We start from the raw sequence: 20,897 nt of genomic DNA, 5'->3' as shown, positions 1-20,897 counted from the left end.
ATTGATCAATTATTAGCCTTCGAATTTAGAATGTAGCCTTCTGATTTAGCGCAGACACCTCTTCTTGGCAGTAGGCCTAGGGTATGATTTTCAAATGCTGTTACGGCAGAGATTTTGAGTAGTATTGTAATGACATTATTACAGCATTGTCATTTTGGATTTCAAAAGTAATAATAAAGGGTTCCAATTATTTTTTGTTAATGGTATTTGACACTTTTGTCTAAAGCAATATAGTATACACTACTATAACACTAAATTTCAAGTAAAGTTGAAATGCCTAGCATGAAGTTTCATGTACAGTTGAAATGCCAAGCATTAAAATGATTGCAATAAAAACAACAATATCAATGATAATTTATTTGATTATTATTTAGGTTTTATTTCACTGCAGTACTACCAACTGCAACTTAATGGCGTAAACACGTATGTTTACAGTACACTCAAGATAAAATGATATAGTATGAAGTCGTGGCGCTATGCTATGGTTATTTATAGCGCTTTTCCGCTCGAGCTCTCTCATGCCTCAAATTCACACACACTCACACACACACACACAATCATACTGTGGATGGTGCTATGCAAAATGCCAACCTGCACATTGGAAGCACTGGCTTCGAGTTTTCAGGAACGCAGCCACACGGTGCGTGCATTGTCTTGCATTGCAGGCCTACAGTGCTATACGTTAGACCGGCACATCCGGGAACTTGACTCGTGACAAACGTTCCCGCCCCTTTCGGGGGGAAAACAAACAACCCCTCTCATTAACTCCAACGCAAATTAGGGTCAATAAACGTAATTCGTACAGAAATCGCAGGAGTAAATAATAACAAAAAATACCACAAATCAATATGACCACTCAATACATAACCACTTTGCCGGTCGTTGACCGTGAAAGATACATACAAAAGCTTAATTCAATTAATATAAAAACATGTCCCTTCAGTCTCCCGAGTAGGCTACGAAGTGGTGCAACAACCCCACTCAGTGACCAGAAGTGTCATACGGTCTTCTCTTCTTGTAGCCATAATTTTCTTCTGTCCGGATTTTTTTTGAGGACATGGTAGGCAAAAGAAACTCAGGGAGGGGTTCTTAGCTGTGTGGTTGGTACATGTCTACCGGTTCACTCTGGCTTGTTCTGAGGGAATGTTTTCCCCTCAAAAGGGGCATGGCGCAAACAACCTGCTCTGTGTGACGCGGGTCCGGTTGTAAGTATGTGGTAGGCCTACAGACCATTTGAAAACACTTTGGTAGTACAACGATCGACACACTTCAATCCAGCAGGTGGCGGTAATTCCAAAGTAGCTGGTCTGCAACTTCCCAAAACCATAGAGACACATCGAAAGGAAGCATAACACCGATTACAACTTGGCCATGGCGAAGATGGATCAGTCGACGGTATGATAAACAAGCAGCATTTAAAACGAACGGTTTGTGCTACTTTGGTAACTTTGCATGTAATAATATATATCTTTATTTCCACCAGGCTTTAAAATCCTTTATTGGAATGACCAAACCTGCTATGGTTGAAGTGGGTAACTCTTACAAGTGTTCACTGTGCAAGAAGGCAGGCGATTACGCATCTCTAGTGCCCCACATTCAAACCCATTCAAGAAACGTCCTCACGTATAAAGGTAAGGTTTTTGTCTATTGATATGAACTAATGTGTAAAGAAACACACTCTTGTTGAAGAGGGTTAATGATTTTTTTAAGGATTTGGCTGTTTATTAGGCAGGCGGATCACACTATCCGGACTATCAACGATACGCGGCAGATTTAGGGTTCTCCCGTTAGAGCCAATAGGCTAACTATGCATTGATTGTTAAATGTAAAAGCACATATAAACGCACTTTTGCACTAATGTTGGCGTTTTCTTTATGCTCTATGGTTTTCAGGAATACAAATATACAGATGCGGCTTAGACTGCTGCGACGTGCCACACTACCACTGTTGCTTTTGTAATCAAAGTGTCGTCTTGAAAAATGTGTTTATAAGGCATCTGAAAAGATGCGACGAATGTCTCACACATAAGGCAAATGCCAAACAGACTTGTTCCGGTGATCAGAACAGTAACAGGACTACAGCCTCATCTCGGCCGTCGGCGAATGCCCCTTCCGTGGGCATTGTGGTACAGACCTCGGCTGGACCCGCGTTGCTGCGAACTACACCCGTTCAGTTGCAAGGCACAGCAGGACATTTGTTGCTGCTTCAAACCACAGCGACCGCATCCTCGCCAAAGCAAGCCTCAACAGTGAAGTCCTCGCCTCAAGAAACGACAACAGTAACAACCACGTCCACTTCTAATAAAGCTCTAACAACTACATCCTCGCAGGATGACGAGCCAACAACTACATCGTTTCCATCACAAGCCCCTGAGTTGCAGACCCCAACCACTGCAGCTATGGAGCTGGCCCCCGATCCTATGGAAACCTTACCGAACACCACAGCCACGTCACCATCGCTGCCGCAAACAACCGCTTCGTCTCCTTCACCGCGGCAGCCCACAACGGCACCATCGTGGCAGCAAACGTCGGTCACCTCGTCCTCTGCAGATCAAGCTTCAACAGGCACACCCTCTGAAGAGCAGGAATCCTTGTCCGCAAACCCGGTGTCCCCCTCTCACTCGCCACCTCCCTCAGCGTCCGAAATGGCCGAAATGTCATCTCAGTCCGAGTCCAAAGAGCAGAGGCGAAGGATGAAGTGTCCCCACTGTCCCATGGTTCTCTTTAAACGCAATCTGAAGGTCCACATAACCCGACACCATAAGGACCTGCCGGTGCCGGCACGAGAGAACCCCAAAAGGACGGCGCAGCTCAAGAGTGTTTGGGTGGACCGGAAGAACGGGATCGTGGCTGTCCGGAGACATGCGCGCGGGTTCCTGGCGCCGGTGCATGCCCAGCGGAAGGTCTACGATGGCCAGGTGGTCCGTTGCGACCTCAAGGAGTGTCACCAGTTCCAGCAGATGGCCAAACGCCACGGGCTGAGTGTCAGCCACTGTCAGCACACGAAGGATCTGGACCTCTGCAACGAGACGGTGCCGTATGTGGTCCTGGACCAGGAGGTGCTGGACGAGATGGTCGTCGTCAAGCAACTCAGCGACGCCAAGCGAGCCGTGTGCCTGAGGAGACAGAAGATGGCCCAGGCCGCCAAGATTCCCTTCTCGGTGCGGGTGGACCTGGGTGGGGCGCCGCGCCGTGTCTTCGTCTCCGTCCACGAGTCCAAAACGAACGAGTTCAGCTGTCTGGGCAGGGTCATGGTGAGCTACAACGTCGACCGCAACGAGTGGCACTGTCCGTGCACGAAACCTCACATCTCGTGCGTCCACAAGAACATTGCGAAATGGCATGTCTTCCAGACCAACCGGGACTTAATCAAGGGCGCAGGTTTGCCCTCCAGGAATGCTTCTGGGCGAGGGAACGTGGACTCCACCAACGACACCAACTCTGCCAACGGCGTCGTCAAGCGCAGTGTGGAGTACATTTACGAGCATAAAAGAATCCCCGCCGAGCTACCAGAGGACCTGACCAACACTGTGTTTGAGTTCCCCGCACATTTGTTTCCAGTGGAGACGACCTGCGACCTTTGTTTACACGAGCCGAGCCTTGAGGAATCAGAGATCGTGACAGACCAAGCCAAGATTGTCACCATGATGGGAGTAGCTGACCGTAAGTGCATCTTTTTTTCTGGTACGCCGTGCCTGAACACGCCACCATAAGACATAATATCTGGATGGGCTTCTTAGTCAGACAGACAATCCATGGCATTATCAGTCAGTGGAATGACTGTGGAATGACTTTTACAGCAAAAAATACACTTTGAAAAATACACTTTTTTAAAAAAAAAAAGTTGTTTGTAAAAGCATGACACTTGAAGCATGACAGCATAGCATATCACTGACTACTGACTCTCAGAATAACACAGGAAGAGACCGGAGAGAAAAATAACATGTATATCCAACACACAGATGCTGGAACCAAAAACAGACTCGGATGTGAAACTGTTGTAACAATTGGCCAATGCATTATTATTACACAATATAAAGCATAAAGCATATTGGACAGCAAACAACAGTGTGCGGATTCAACCTGACTGGCTTTGCCATCAGCCACAATGTGTAATGACATGGTTATGCCTGTCTTTTGGATGATTTGATTTTCTTTTAATTACATTAACTTTTTTAATTACATTAAATTTGATACATACATATTGACACATTACCTACAAGTTGATGAAGTAAAAATGTAAAGCACAAGGTCAAGTTTTCATCACTTCTAAACTGTGCTGTGTTCCACAGACATATCCACGTACATCAGGCGTTGCCCAGACTGCCAAGTCCTCTACCGGTATCAGGAATGGCAAGATGGCCTCCACAACTTCGACAATCATCTCATTCTGAGTATAGAGCTCTGCCTCTATCTCAGACACAGTTTACAGGTCTGTTTTACAGCTCTGTCTTCTTTTAAGACCTGACCTTATTTGAAAGATTAACACACAATATTTGTGACATTGAAACAGACATGTTATTCACAAGCCACAACGTATTAATATATTGGTTATGTTAGCTGCGTAAAGCTTCGAAATTCAAATAAAGTATTGCCATTCCTTTTGCTGTATTATGCATTGTGTATATTCTTTCTGCTCATCATATATTTAGTTGGCTGTTCCTCTCTTTATCCTGCAGAACCAAACTCCGGTGTCCAGAGCCGTTCAGACGCTGGAGAGCTTGCGGAATGTCCGATTCCCCTCAGCAGAAGATCTTCTCAACGCTTACTCCCACTTTGAGGCGATGAATGGCATCGAAAACACAGACTCTGCCATTGATGACAATGACTGCAGGCCTGCTCTTGTAGCGGATCTTCACAGGAAGGCTTTCCTGACCCTTCATTGGAGATGATTGCGTGTGTGTGTGCGCGCGTGCATTTGTGCATGCGTGCGTGTGCATGGGTGTGTGTGTGTGTGTGTGTGTGTAAATTGCGAGTATGTTACCAAAGTCAGTGGATGTCAGTTCTGCATGATGCATGAATGCGGAACAGTAATACAGAGTCTTCAGAAAGGAAAAGTCTTAACCATGCATTTATTCTTCTGTTCGTTCACTTAACACAGCTAATTTGACTAATCAGCTAGTCTTTCTTTCTGAAGGGTTGTGCTAAGTAGAATCAGCTGATACACGGAGTCCTGCACGGGTCCGTTTTTGGAGACCAGCCCCCGCCCGTACCCGTAATACCCGTAAAGTTCAGCACCAGATCCGACCCGTCACCCGTGATATCGAAATTATATCTGGACCCGCCCAGACCCGTTAATATTTGGCCTGTTACCCGACCCGTGCCCGCGATAAATCACACACGAGCTAAAATCATTCCAATTAAAGTCTCGCACCTCTCAACTCTATGGAACAGCCTAACGAGTGCTTTCTTTCATGCTATTGGAGCACGTAGGGCTACAAACATGACCTAATACAAATATGTAACGCGCCCCTGTCAACTTTCACATTCAGTATTTCACATTCAATCTAAATCTTAAGCTAATGAACAATATAGCTTAAAGTGCGCTTTCTTTTACGCTATTCAAGTAGCCTACCATCGGTAGGCTACCTTTAAATAGGCGATGGAATATAATTCGAGCATTTTTATTTCACATTCCGTATTAGTGCTAAATTTTATAATAACGAACCATAGCCCAAAACTTGCTGCATCAGAACATTACACAAATGGACCTATTCATATTACAAGAAAAAAATACAACCTGAGCATCACCAGCAACTATATGTAGGCCGATGCCTATCCTGACAACGCTCCAACTACGAGATGCATCGAAGAAATCAAAGTCGCAGTAGTGACGTGATGGTCAAGGTCGTAGGCTATCGTTGACTAAAACACACCACAGTGTGATGTAATGGTAATTTAGACATTACACATATTTTTTTCATTTATGTTTTATTTCAGCAAACTAAAATACTGTTGTGGTTTTCATCCGTTACTCGCCCGCAAGGAGTTCCTTATCCGCCCTCACCCCCACCCGTGAATTTTAGGAATGTCATAATCCACCCGTTTGAGCTACTTTTATGCGGGTACCCGCGGGTACACGACCCGTTGCAGGACTCTGAGCTGGTTTAGTAAATTATGCGAAGTACATGTAAAGCACACCAAAGATTCTTTTGTGGGGTGCTGGCCACTAGTAAAAAGTTCAGTGATAGAGAAGTGTTGTGCCCTCTGGCTCCATATGAGAAGGTTTATTAGGTGCTTGATTAATACACCTGTGGAAAGGGACCTGAAAAATAGGATATGATCTGATCTAGGCCGAAACCTCATTGCCTGATAAGTATAAGTATATATACTCTTTTGATCCCGTGAGGGAAATTTGGTCTCTGCATTTATCCCAATCTGTGAATTAGTGAAACACACTCAGCACACAGTGAGGTGAAGCACACACTAATCCCGGCACAGTGAGCTGCCTGCATCAACAGCGGCGCTCGGGGAGCAGTGAGGGTTCAAGGGCAATTTAGCCGCTTCCTACTGGTCGGGGTTCGAACCGGCAACCCTCCGGTTCAAGTCCGAAGTGCTAACCAGTAGGCCACGGCTGCCCCATATATATTTCATATATACAGTATGCAGTCAGAGTGTGTGGCACTTCTCTATCATTAGTAAATCATGTGAACCAATGGAACGGGTAGTAGGACTTTCTAAATCCAGACTTTCCACCTCTGCTTGAATGCTCTAATGGTTCTGAATGTTACAACAGCAATAGGCAGCTTTCTCATTTGCATTGTTATTTTATCAGTGACAGTATCTGGACATATCTGACATGCATAAAACATTGCTTTAGATTCCCTCGTCTGGTCTGTCTGTGTGCCTAAAACAGAGAATGTTCCAGACGTTATCCTAGAGTTAGACGGCTAATACTCTGTGTATAAAACCCAGTCTGACAGCCCCACCATTAGCCTAAAAGTGACAAAATAGACTTCAACAACTCCAAAATTGTGTTGTTTACATGTTGTGACTTGTGTATTTACCGCGTGTAGAAATAACAATGTAAAATGATAACAGCAATTTTCTAAGCAGATATACATATCTGGAACTACTTTCTCATGTTGGCAAAGCGCTGCTACCGTTTGCGGTTGGCGCTTGCCGCTGGCTGGTGTGAACCCGGCCTTAGAGTAGTCAGTGAAGTGAGAATGTAGTTCCAAGTAGGCCTGTGACTGGGCGTTGGCCACAGCAAGGCACTTATGCTGCATTCCAGACAACTTGGATGTTCAATTCCAACCTTGAAGTTGGGGTAGATCGACTTACGCCTGAGTTCAGAAGTGGAATTCTTGACCTCCGAGTTTGTCTGGAATGAAATTGGGAGATTCCAGCTAGGAAATATCTGACTTCCGAGTTGTCTGAAATGCAGCATTAACCCCCTAGTTGCTCCAGGGACAATGGCCCTTGTAATATAAACATGTAAGTTGCTTTGGATAACAGCATCTGCTAAATGAATAGATGTAAATGGTGTACAAGTCTGCTTAGATAAATTGCTGTCCTCCATAGATGCCAAATAAGCTCATTTCCCACAATGTTGGTGTGTTTCTTAAAACATAGATATGCTAAAGATATCTTTGGGGTCTAGAAAGAGGGTTTGGCTTGTGCATTTAACTACACTGAAGCTGTTACTTTAATTGTTACTTGTACCTCTGACCATTGTAGTTTTGAATGATTGCTAGTTCAAGATAATTCTTTAGTCTATATATTTTTCATACTACCTCAAAAATGGATAAAAATGTTTTTTACCCATGAAAGTATTGTGTATTTGTTCCTGACAAGAGTAAAGCTGACAGCTGATATCTTAAACTGTGGCTACCTTTGGTTAAGGTTGTGGTACAGCAGCGTTAGCGCGATAGCGTAGCCACCTGAGATATGGGTGGGGGTCCCTGGCACTTGGAACAAATCCGTCTGCCAATGCCCTTTTGATGTACTTTACCATTTTAAAGTACTACAACAGCATGTAATGAAGGTAAAAAAGAGTGAGTATGCTCTGCAGCTATAATGTATTTAGTCCCCTTCAGGTATTTGAATATTACTTTGATAATACTAACTTTCTTACATGACAGTTGACATTAACGATGAGGTTAATTCAAGACCATTCTTGGAGCCTGTATGAATGAAAGTAGGGTTTGCATAACTCATGTAAGTAGTATCATGCAAGTTTATTCGCTTTTAGAAGGCACTTTCAGTTAAAACATAATTATGCTTTATTCTGCCACATATTACACATCTCTCAGTTATAAATGACATCAATTATTAAATTATAATATTATGATTTCTATGAGCTGACACTTTGATACTTAAGCAGCTACTATGACCAATGTTTGGCAATAGTTGTTAAAAATCCAGGCAAAAAATTGGACTTAGTCGTGTTATAGAATCATGAAAACAAACAGCCAAAAACAAATGAAACATACTTACGGTACAAACTATTGTAATAGACCAGCATATCATTACCTATATAGTACACAGCTAACCCCATATGACAAAAAGTACTCTAAAAAAATAATATATCCCAAAACTAGTTATAAATTAATAACAGATAAAATGTAGCTGACCGACAAGCTTATCAGTAATGTGACCTCACATCCTGTTAGGGTGAAGGTTTCAAATAAGATGTTTTAAGTTCTAATTCTAAAATGCCCCAATAACCTTTAAAAAGTGTTTCTGTCCACTATGCCAGAGAAGACATATTTCTTTGATGAAATTAAATGATTATGAAAGTCCCTGGTTCATGTGAAGTTGATGTAGCCCCAAGGTTAGGCCACTTCATGCGTGACCTGCTTATGTTTTACCAAATGCTATGCACGTTAAAATGGCAATGCCCTTGATGGTGCAGTCAGCGATTGTGCAGGAAGTCACATTTGTTTATGATTATGTTGATATTTAAAACTAACAGACACCTTTGTCCAAAACAATGTATGTTATATTTTAACCAAGGACCAAACGAAACACACCAAAGGTAGCTCACCCCTCCCTTCAGAGCTCCACACAAGGGGTGCCCCGACTTTGTTTCCAATTTCCGGAGCCTTGGCCGCCTACAGAGGCCTTGCTTTTGGTTTACAGTGTATTTGTGGCAGCTAGCTGATCACGAGGAGATGATTGCTGAATATGACAATAATGTAATGGGCTCGAAACGATCGTACGATCGCTGACTGCACCTTTAATAGTAGTTGGAACATTGGCCAGTGTTTCATCAGTGGCAACTTGTATCAGGCGTACCAGCAGTTAGTTATACTTTGTTTTCATTTGATCAGCTGTGTCTTCCAGCTCTTGTGGATCTGAGTCTTTCTAGTCTACATTGGTGGAGGAGGAGGAGGAGGAGGAGGAGGTGGAGGAGGAATGCCGGTCCTAGTCATCCCAGGGGGAGGTGGAGGAGGTGGGGGGAGGTTATTACCCGTGGAACCAAGTGGTGGTGGTGGTGGGGGTGGGGGGACAGAATTAGCTGTTGCACCAGGTGGTGGAGGAACACCTGTTGAACCAAGTGGTGGTGGTGGTGGTGGTGGAGGAGGAGGTGGGGGTACAGAGGCACTTGAACCCCCAAAAGCAGGTGGAGGAGGTGGTGGAGGAGGAACATTGCTACCCATGCTACCATTCAGAAGAGGAGGAGGAGGAGGAGGAGGAGGAGGTGGAACACCAGAGGAGCTGGGTGGTGGAGGAGGAACATTGCTACCCATGCTACCATTCAGAAGAGGAGGAGGAGGAGGAGGAGGAGGAGGAGGAGGTGGAACACCAGAGGAGCTGGGTGGAGGAGGTGGTGGAGGAGGAACATTGCTACCCATGCTACCATTCAGAAGAGGAGGAGGAGGAGGAGGTGGAACACCAGAGGAGCTGGGTGGAGGAGGTGGTGGAGGAGGAACATTGCTACCCATGCTATCATTCAGAGGAGGAGGAGGAGGAGGTGGAACACCAGAGGAGCTGGGAGAAGGAGGAGGTGGTGGGCACGAGGACCCAGGGGCAGACGAGGTATCCTTGGGACTCCAAGTGGGCACAGATGGAGGTGCTACAGCAATGCCATAGGCAGCCCTGAGCAGAGGTACCACGAGTATTATTAGTACACACACACAAATAGATAGATAGATATATCTTCATTTTCATTGGACTTGCTGCCTGTCTGCTTATTTTAATTGTACTAACTGTTTGAGACCATGATCAATGTTGAAACTGCACTATAAATAGCAATACATTGAAAAGAATAGATAGATAGAGATTTGTAAAGTGTATGTGCTAATGTTGCTGAGGTGTTTTTTCCTGTTCCCACACTGTACTCCCCACAGGAGCATAGTCTGGGGGTTGCTTTTTTTCTCCTCCCCTCTCCTCATGTTATGCTGTATTCTTCCTCAATGCCCTGTCTTCCTGTCCTGTCTACCCCCCTTGTCATATTATATGTATGTTTGTGTAATGTATGGACAGGTTGATGGTTAATTTTGCTGGTTACTTGTGACTATGTGACAATAAAGGCCTACTACTACAACACGCATAAATCCACTTTAGGGTCACAATCCCAAAACCAGAGACGTGCAACTTGGTATCATGGTTTTACGTAAATATACACGCCACTTCAAAAATAGCCAACTGGCATGTTCTTTGCACACATTTTGAGCTATCTGCGTGTATGTCAACGCCGCATAAACATACACGCCACTAATCCTCTCACTTCCGCGTGTATGTCAACACCAAGTATATGGCGCCCTCTAGGGTTAGGTTATGGCGTTGATAAACACGCCAAAATGCTATTCTGCGTTAGATAACACGCTAGTGGCCATTGGTGTGTCATACATACATGTCTTACACTGAGTGTGATGGACCAGACCGAACCGTACCTGTGACCAGGGTCAATCACAGGGGTGGTGCTGGGCTGCTCTGGCGCAGTGGTCGGTGGTTTCTCCGGTGGTTTTCCACCATCCTATGGGACAAAAACACAACGTGCAGTATTATTTGAAAACAAATAAGTATATATGAAGGGTTCAGATGCAAAAGCCTCTAAATGCCACCTACGTCAAAAATGAGATAAAGATGGTGAGTGAATGCTCTCCTCACATAGTATACGTTAATCAAATAATTTAACTTCAAAACACACCAAATAACACTCTCGTCCTGGTCTGAAATATCGATTTCTATGCAAAAACCTATAGGAACCGGATTTTAAATGCTCATTTAAAAGAAATGTGGTCAGATGGATTTAGAGGGTTTTGCATCTGAACTCTTCATATACTCTTTTGATCCCGTGAGGGAAATTTGGTCTCTGCATTTATCCCAATCTGTGAATTAGTGAAACATACTCGGCACACAATGAACACACAGTGAGGTGAAGCACACACTAATCCCGACGCAGTGAGCTGCCTGCCACAACAGCGGCGCTCGGGGAGCAGTGAGGGGTTAGGTGCCTTGCTCAAGGGCACTTCAGCCGCTTCCTACTGGTCGGGGTTCGAAATGGCAACCCTCCGGTTATAAGTCTGAAGCGCTAACCAGTAGGCCACGGCTGCCCCTAAATTACTCCACACTACCCAGGCGGAGCAGACAGGTGCTGGGAGCATGATGAAATTCAGGAGAACGACTCAAAAGGGAGTTACCAGTGTTTCGGCGCATGTAATGTCTAAGCCTCCTGTTGTTATTGAGAAAGAGGAGGCCAGTTTGGACACAGGGCCAGAGAGTAAAGGACTCTAAGATGAGTCTTCCCTTCAATCTTCTGAGGAACTATTTATTATTGGAAAACAAATAACTACACACTATGAATGCACTAAGCATGCACTATGCACTGGCTTATGCATGGATACATTCATGGCTGACATTCAGATAAAACAGGAGAGTTAATGATTATTTGAGAGAATTTCAGGAATGGTTCGATCATTGGACGACACCACAAGGCGTTTAAATGGATCTTTGAGCAGATGTAGGCTACCTGTGTGTAAATGATTGATTGATTTCTAATGTTTGAGAGAGTGAAACTAGTCAGAGGAGAAGGCTGAGAGTAGAGACGAAACGTCCAGTGCTCCAACACTGACCAGCTCCCTGACCCTTACCCATAATCCGTGACCCAGGTAATCCAGGATGGCGTAGGATATCGGGGTGCGTTTGTACTCGGGCACCACAACAGGGGACTCGGGAGGGACTATTTCTTTGCCGCGGGGTACTCTGGCCTCCACGGTGAGAAGGCCGATCTCCCGCCGGGCCACCTTCTCCTTGTGCATGTTAACCGACTGTATGGGAAGAGGAGGCGTGATCCTTTAGTAAACACACTCAATAACAACAACAACAATAACAAACAAATCTCTTTTTAAAGGAATATGCCTTTTTGTGCATTTTTGTGTACTTGTAATGTGTAATTGTAACACCTTGTAAGGTGTTCGGGTCTATGGGAGCCGTTTTCAATGTTTGCTAAAAGAAAAAATATGCTATTTATTATTTCTTCTATAGTATCAACAGAACAGTTACAAAGCGAAGTCTCTACCAGCTTTCGGAAAATCAGATCATGCCGCTGTTTTCCTACTGCCTATGTACAAACAGAGAAGTCGGACGGACCCCCCAGTGACGAAGGAGGTCAAGCGCTGGACTGACCAAGCGGAAGCCAGGCTACAGGACGCCCTTAGCAACGTTGACTGGGAGATGTTCAAGACGAACTCTGCTGACATCAATGAGTTACATCAATATGCTAACTGATTCCATCATCCCAACTGTAAAGATCCGAAGCTTCCCTAACCAGAAGCCATGGGTGGATAGAGAAGTGAGAACGGCATTAAAGACACGCACCATGACTTATAATGCTGGGCTTATTTCAGGGGATATGACGGATTACAAAGCAGCATCTTATAGCTTACGTAGAGCTATTAAAGATGCTAAGCGGCGCTATAGAGACAGAGTTGAAGCTGATTTCTTGGAGGGTAATCCAGCACGAGTGTGGAAAGGACTCCGAACCATCACTGGCTTTGAAAGAAAGTCCCCTCCTATGATGAATGTGAGTAAAGCCCTCCCTGATGAACTTAATGCTTTTTATGCTCGCTTTGACATGAAAAACACAACTATCTTGCACTAGCTGCAGCATGTGAAGCAAATGAGGATGCACCTTTCTGTGTCTCTGAGGTCGATGTGAGCAATGCCTTTAGGAGGGTTAATTGTAGAAAAGCTGCTGGACCGGATGGAATTTCTAACAGGGTTTTGAAATCCTGCGCTGCTCAGTTAGCTCCTGTGTTCACTTATATCTTTAACACATCATTGGCTCAAGAGACAGTTCCTACTTGCCTAAAGCTGTCTGTTATTGTTCCAGTACCGAAAAACAAAAGTCCATCATGTCTGAATGACTACCGCCCAGTAGCCCTGACGTCTACAGTGATAAAGTGTTTTGAGAAGCTTGTGAAAAACATTATCTGCTCATCCCTCCCTGCCTCCTTCTCCCCCTCCAATTTGCTTACAGAGCCAACAGGTCTACAGAGGATGCCATCTCAAACCTCATGCACACCACCTTAACTCACCTGGAGGAGGGGAATGGGAATTATATGAGGATGCTGTTCACTGACTTTAGTTCAGCATTCAACACGATAGTACCTCTCACCTTGGTCACAAAGATGAAGGCCTTACGACTGAACACCACCCTGTGTCACTGGATATTTGACTTCCTCACCAACCGTTCACAAGTGGTTAGAGTGGGGGGTCTGACATCTGACTCATTAACCATCAGCACTGGTGCTCCCAAGGCTGTGTTTTGAGTCCACTGCTGTACAACATCTACACACATGACTGCAAAGCCAACAGTAGTCATACCTCCATCATCAAGTTTGCAGATGAACAGCTCTACTTGGATCAGGTTGATGAGGTGGCACAGTGGTGTCAATCTAACAGCTTGACACTGAATATCAATAAAACCAAGGAAATGGTAGTGGATTACAGAAGGCAGCAGCAGAACTACAGTTACACCCCACTAATGATCAGCGGGCAACCTGTAGAGAGAGTCACAAGTTTTAAATACCTTGGTGTCCACATTACTGAAGACCTAACATGGACTGTTAACACTCAATATGTTCTGAAGAAGTCTAGACAACGACTCTACTTCCTTAGTCAGCTAAGGAAATTCAAAGTTTCTACATCCATCATGAAGGCCTTCTACACTTCAGCGGTTGAGAGTGTTCTAACTGGTAGCATCATCACCTGGTATGGGAACTCCACAGTTAGAGATTGTAGTACTCTGCAGAGAGTAGTGCGCTCAGCTGAACGTACTATAAGAACTCAACTCCCTGCTCTACAAGATATCTATTCCAGAAGAGTACTCCTAAGAGCCCAAAAGATTCTGAAGGACTCTTCTCATCCTAACAATGGATTATTCCTACCGCTGAAATCAAGAAGACTCCTATGTAGTCACAAAGCCAGAACTGAGAGACTCAGGAGAAGTTTTTATCCCCAGGCCATCCGAACTCTGAACTCATACTATACTGACTTTGCACTCATTCACTCCCCTCCCGCCCACACACACGTGGGCGGGAGGGGAGTGAATACATACAGTACTCTGCTTGCAATAGTAAGTCCTTTCACCATACTTGCAGTACACTGCCCCCCCCCTCTCCCCTACATACACAGCACATTATTTCATCAGGAAGCTTCTCCAACACACATCCCCAACATACTTACAGCACACACTGTCCCCCAATACACAGCACATTGTCTCATGAGGGAAGCTTCTCCAACACACATATTGCACACTGCCCTCTCCCCACATACACAGCACACTATCCCATCTCCCCTGTCATCCCCCCAACACACACACCAAGACCCCTGGCAGTTGGCTTAGCCCCTTGAGTCGTGGATCTGCCCAAGGTTTCTTCCTTGGTAAGGGAGTTTTTCCTTGCCCCTGTTGCTCTTGGGTGCTCCTTGTTGGTGCCCCCCAATTCCAATCCTCCCCCACCTTTCTTATGCAGCCCTTGCCACTTAATCTACTAAACCCCTCTTCTACTGCACTTTTACCCCCCACTTTGCACAAATAGGCTGACACCAGACATAATTTCACTGCATTTCTTACTTCCAGTAACTATATGCATGTGACAATAAACTTCCTTGTATCCTTGTATCCTTGTATCTGAAACCCATTGGCCTTGGCTCATTTTCTGTGATGAACATAAAATAGAACTTATTTTCAATGACTGCACACGGTACACCCCCCTTACACATAACTATTACATATGAGGGTATTACATAAATTGTTATGGCTGTATTGATTTACAGTTTTTTTCAGTCGCTTTGGTGCTTTTCTCAGATCAGAATGAAAATTATCATAACTATTAGTTCTAGCCGTGGCCTACTGGTTAGCACTTCGGACCTCGGACCTCACTGCTCCCCGAGCGCCGCTGTTGATGCAGGCGGCTCACTGCGCCGGGATTAGTGTGTGCTTCACCTCACTGTGTGTACACTGTGTGCTGTGTGTGTTTCACTAATTCACAAATTGGGATAAATGCAGAGACCAAGTTTCCCTCACGGGATCAAAAAGAGTATATATACTTATATACTCCACAACATTTAGTCATTTGTGCACATCATAGTATCAATTTCTCCTTCCTCTGAACAAATTGCAAATGCTTTTAAACATGTATCAGTTGCTTTCATACAATTTTCTGCTGTTTTCTATATTATCATTTGCTTATTTTTTGCTTATTATTTGTTTGTCATTCATAATGAACTATACTTATGGATGCTGAATAGTCGTTCCCATTAAAACTAATAGTCTTCATTTAATTGCTTGAGTCATTACATACAAAATTGTTGAACTAGTTCTCACCTTGTCACAATGCTGTAGAATTGCAAAGAGCTTATACAGTAAAAATGTGAAACGTACATATTCAGTGTCTGTACTGATTTACTCCCCTAACTACAGCAATGTGAAACGTACGTATTCAGTGTCTGTACTGATTTACTCCCCTAACTACAGCAATGTGTAACGTACGTATTCAGTGTCTGTACTGATTTACTCCCCTAACTACAGCAATGTGTAACGTACGTATTCAGTGTCTGTACTGATTTACTCCCCTAACTACAGCATTGTGAAACTTCACGGTAGTTTTCAAATAGCTGTACAAGTAGTGTATAGTGCTGTCTTGAGGATGTTCAGGTAGTGTCACCGAGTTCTGACCTTTTTTTTGCATTGGAAAACCCTGAGAGAATAAACTGCCATAATGAAAACATGACAACCATTTGACTATCTTGTTCATAAACGATGATGTCAAGACTTCTCATTTTGATGACACTGGCAGTTTCATTGACATGAATACTTGCTTTTGAGGAATGGACTGTCCATTTTGAGCAAGTGATGTGCTTTTGCAGGTTATCCACTAGGTTTTACAGCACTAATTGTTTTGAGAAATGCACTAACTGCTGTGCGAATGTTAATAGTGATGTGAGAAAAGCACCAAAGCGACTGAGAAAAACTGTAAAAGCCTAATAATGTGGTGGGTCCACCAGACTCGGGAACATTGGCTGAGTAACAAAAATATCAACACCTTAAAAGAGTTAAGTTATGTAATACTCAACAATAAGTCTGTCTTGGCTTAACTTTACCGTCCCATACATTCAAGAAAAAAAAAAAGAGAAATTGGGATGAAATGGACTTTAAAAACTAAAATATTAATTCACAGTCAGCCAAAATCCATCTGCAGGTCGAGGGAAATATCTTTTTGTGTTTGTGTTGGTGGTGTTGATCACCTGATTGATGACAAAGACACAGGACTCCATTTTGCTGAGCTGTGAGGTCTGTGTGTCCAGTAAGTGGAGTACGCTACTGGCCAGGCGGTTGATCTGGTAGGAGACGCTGGCCAGAGCCTGGTTGGCGTAGGCCTTGGACTCCTCCACCGCTCGGTTTGTGTCCACCCCCTGGATACGGCAAACGGGAAACGAGAGTTTCAACAGGAGTCGGGAGCAGAGAAAGGATACTCTCATTAAACTGTCAGATTATCAGTGAACTTCACCTGAAGGTGCACCATCCAGAAACAAATGCTGTGTCTGACTTAAAATTGCCACAGCTATTGGGTATAATAATGATAATATTAATAACGATAGTAATAATAATAATTATTATTATCTCCAAATTATAATTATAATAATAGGACTTTTCAAAATACGCTTCACAATTTTCACATAGACACATGTTACAAACACACAAGGTATGTGGACAGAGTTACATGAACAGAAAACACACAGGTACATGGACAAAAAGGAAACCCGAAAGAGGAGAATACTGTCACTACTATGCAGGGAGGCGCTGGGTATTCCACTCTGCGGGGTATTCCAAGGTTTAGTGGCAACCCTGGGTAAGTTAACTCAGAGTAAGTGGTAAACCTAATAGAAGAGCTGTGTGGCTTCACTTGTAGGAGGTTTCCCACTTACTCTTAGTTAACTTACCCTGGTTTTGTCACAAAGCCACATACTTGGAATACCCCCCTGGACAGGGTTCAAAACCTCCTGCTCAGATCTAACAGTTTCAGGCCTCACAAGTAGTAGCCTACACAGCCATTCGATTAGACAGCGAAGCCATTGAGGAATCAAGAATACATGTCACTCTCTATGCTCTTATTAGTGACAACGTGCAGTTTTGTGAAAGGAGAAAGGAAACCACCTTTATCCTCTTTTATAGAGTGCTTTTCTGCTATCCATGAGCTGTCACTTCTCTGATTTAGACGCACAGAGCCCATTATAGGCTATATTTTATAGAAACATATCTGGCCTAACTGTACAAAAATCTGTTTACAGTAGTACTCGTGCTCTAGGTGAACGTGACACAAGAGAACAATTGTACAATTAGATGCCTATGGGTGTGACTTTGTCGTAATCCTCCACCATCAAGGAGTTCTGTAACCCGATGGCTATCTATACTCAGTATGATTTGAAAACATCAAGTTTTGAAGAAAAGCAGTGAAGAAAAATGAAACCATCCCACTAATGTCTTTTTTGGGAGAGTTTGAGATGAGAAAAGGGAGATAAACAAGTCTAGATCAGTTCCCCTGTCAGAGCTCAGCATACCACACACACACACACACACACACAAACCCTGTTCAGGCTTGTTCTCTCACTCACTCACACAGAAAGCAAGACAAAAAAAACAGTACCCTGTAGGCCCACATGAAGAGGTGTGTCTCTGAGATCAGACACTATGTGCGTCCGAATATTACAATATAAATTGTAATACATATTTTAATAATTATTTTTAATCATACAAATTATCTTAATTTATCCAACTTTTATGCTCGAAAGTGTTATCACTCATACTCATACACACGTGTGCGGACCAATAAGAGCAAGAAAAAGCTAGGGGCAAGTGCAGGAAGATTAATGCAGGTTACGCGGGATGAGGTTGTTTACGTACCCACTTACAGCTTTTTGAAAAAAAAATATTTTCAGGAAAGTGTTCAAATGACACAACCTACCATATTGTAATTATTCTCGCAGTATTCGGCCACTTTAAAGAGATTCTCGTAATTGTCGAGAAGAGCCTTCCTAGCAGCTGGAGCCTCCTGAAGAATCTTGTTCATGTTCTCCAAATAATTCTCGTCCTTCATTTTGGCAGTTTATTTGTTCTAAACTGGATTACAGTCTCTTTTCAGCTATTAGTTTCTCCACCGCGGGTAAACAGCATCTGGCTAACTGCGGAGACTTGCAAACTGTCGTCCATTCAAGCCAGCCAGGAGGAAAGCGCTTGAGAAATGCTCGAGACAAGTGTCGACATGAAGTTAAGCCCTCCTGCGCCAATTAACTGGTAAAGTTGTCCTTTCCCTCCCCCGCATTCCAAAATGTAGGCCTACACATTAAAATTAGATACAGCATATGGGTTTAGATTATATGAAAAATATTGTTCTCTTTTTTGGAGAAGGTGTTATAACGTTTGGCTGTGGATATTATCGGGTCGTGACTCGTGTTAGAGGTTGCAAATGCCTGCAGTACCACCTGTTAACCATACGAGGGCAAACTGATACAAGTAATTTCTTGCATATGAACAGTTTTCCTCAGTACAGTGAGTGAATTCCTTTGGCGGTCAAACTGAACTGAAGATCTCTTCTAACAGTCCGTCCTTAATGAATTCATTTCGAAACTAATCAATTATAAGAACATGTCTAAATTACACTATGGCAAAATGTGAATTGGTACCTCTATAGGCTGATATTAAATATATTCAAGATATGGGCTGGGTTTGGCTATAGGCCTACTCATATGGCCTACCACAGTATTCAGTATAAGCCTAAGTAATACTCTTTTGATCCCGTGAGGAAAATTTGGTCTCTGCATTTGGTCTATTAATAACAAGGGTGTACAGATGAGCAGTTACAACCCACATCTAGAGTCACACATGAATCAGATAAAGAGTACTTTGAATAACCGATTTGAACTCGAGAAATGCAGAAAGTGAAAAGTTACATTTATTAACAACTCTTCACACATTTGAGAGTGTTTGAAAACAATTAGATTAATCTTTGCCCTGCACATTTCTCTTCAAGGGTTTATGAATCTGTTGTTCACTTTTGGTAATTTGGTAATCTGTTTATTGAGGTACAATAAATAGCCCCTAGTAGTTTAATCAGCATGGGACAGCTTTGTGTATAATCACATCACATGTTTATCAGCACTTGAGGCATCCGTCAGCAATCGTTTATCAGATAATAACTTATTGCGCTATTAGACCTTAAGTAAAATGTGTGGATGTCTTCAACTGCTGTGGTTAAAGTCTGTGACTGGTTATTGCTTATCGCTGTCTGGCGCTGATATACACTACCTATTCAAACAGCTTTTAATGACTCTTAATCATTTAATGTGAAAGTACAGCTCTGGAAAAAAAAATTAGAAACCACTGCACATTTGTCTGATGTCATCCCACGTCTGCTGAGTGACATTTGAATGAGTAGAAGGTCATAAGTATAAGTATATATACTCTTTTGATCCTGTGAGGGAAATTTGGTCTCTGCATTTATCCCAATCTGTGAATTAGTGAAACACACTCAGCACACAGTGAACACACAGTGAGGTGAAGCACACACTAATCCCAGCACAGTGAACTGCCTGCAACAACGGTGGCGCTCGGGGAGCAGTGAGGGGTTAGGTGCCTTGCTCAAGGGCACTTCAGCCGTGCCTACTGGTCGGCAGTGCCTACTGGTGTTCGGGGTTCGAACCGGCAACCCTCCGGTTACAAGTCCGAAGCGCTAACCAGTAGGCCACGGCTGCCCCAAATATTCCATATATCATATTCCAACATGCAGTGGTCTCTAAATTTTTAATATTACCGTCAACTCGTTAGAATATCAGCAACCGTATAGGAAGACATCAGAAAAATGTGCAGTGGTCTTTTCATTTTTTCCATAGCTGTGTATATGTTTTTTGGACTTGTTGCCTTTATTATGAAAGGACAGTGAAGAGACAGGAAGTGAGTGGGAGAAAGATGGGGCGGGATCGGATTCTCATTTTCATTCTATTCTCTCTCTCTCTTTCTGTGTGTGCATTCATGTGTTTGCGTGTGTGTGTGTGTGTGTGTGTGTGTGAGTGTGAGTGTGAGTGCGCACGTGTGTGTGTCTGTGTGTGTGTGTGTGTGTGTGTGTGTGTGTATGCACGCGCTTTATCCATTGTGGAATATTCAAAAACAGGATGGGCCTACCATCATCAGTCCATGCTATGTTATTATTAATGTGCTGTCTTAATACTTGCTAAATGGAAACAGAACAAAACAGAAACACATTTTTTTTTAAGGGATCCATTATTGACTTTGTTTTGCTTTTTATCTGTCTATTGCTGTAGGCCTATTGGCAATTTGATTGGCAGGAGCTTTTTACTCTTTTAAAGCAACACCAAAGAGTTGTTTGTACCTTAAAATAACGTTTCCAAAATCGTTTCAGTGGTTCATCAACTCGTAACAGGGTGAACGGC

The 20,897-nt window shown here is 43.4% G+C and overlaps 2 protein-coding genes across 3 annotated transcripts; one reads left to right on the top strand and one right to left on the bottom strand.

Moving 5' to 3' along the window:
- Window positions 1-1,170: 1,170 nt before the first annotated feature.
- LOC125287783 lies at window positions 1,171-19,992 on the top strand. Its single transcript, XM_048233805.1, has 6 exons — window positions 1,171-1,395; window positions 1,484-1,631; window positions 1,893-3,662; window positions 4,292-4,431; window positions 4,679-6,413; window positions 19,983-19,992. Exons 1-5 carry the CDS (start codon window positions 1,372-1,374, stop codon window positions 4,889-4,891), a joined length of 2,295 nt encoding a protein of 764 aa, XP_048089762.1. The 5' UTR covers window positions 1,171-1,371; the 3' UTR covers window positions 4,892-6,413; window positions 19,983-19,992.
- abi3b (ABI family, member 3b) lies at window positions 9,019-18,668 on the bottom strand. Of its 2 annotated transcripts, none has more exons than XM_048233806.1 (5): window positions 18,416-18,668; window positions 16,698-16,865; window positions 12,041-12,217; window positions 10,841-10,923; window positions 9,019-10,043 (listed from the first exon to the last, which is right to left on the bottom strand). In XM_048233806.1, exons 1-5 carry the CDS (start codon window positions 18,545-18,547, stop codon window positions 9,314-9,316), a joined length of 1,290 nt encoding a protein of 429 aa, XP_048089763.1. In that variant the 5' UTR covers window positions 18,548-18,668; the 3' UTR covers window positions 9,019-9,313. The 2 variants fall into 2 exon arrangements, with proteins under 2 accessions (XP_048089763.1, XP_048089764.1); XM_048233807.1 differs by having other exon boundaries at window positions 9,778-10,043; window positions 10,810-10,923.
- Window positions 19,993-20,897: the final 905 nt, after the last annotated feature.

This window comes from Alosa alosa, chromosome 22 (genome assembly GCF_017589495.1).
Source record: "Alosa alosa isolate M-15738 ecotype Scorff River chromosome 22, AALO_Geno_1.1, whole genome shotgun sequence".
Lineage (NCBI taxonomy): Eukaryota > Metazoa > Chordata > Actinopteri > Clupeiformes > Clupeidae > Alosa > Alosa alosa.
The sequence above is the reverse complement of the archived record's forward strand: the minus strand, read 5'-3'. Positions and strand labels throughout refer to the sequence as shown.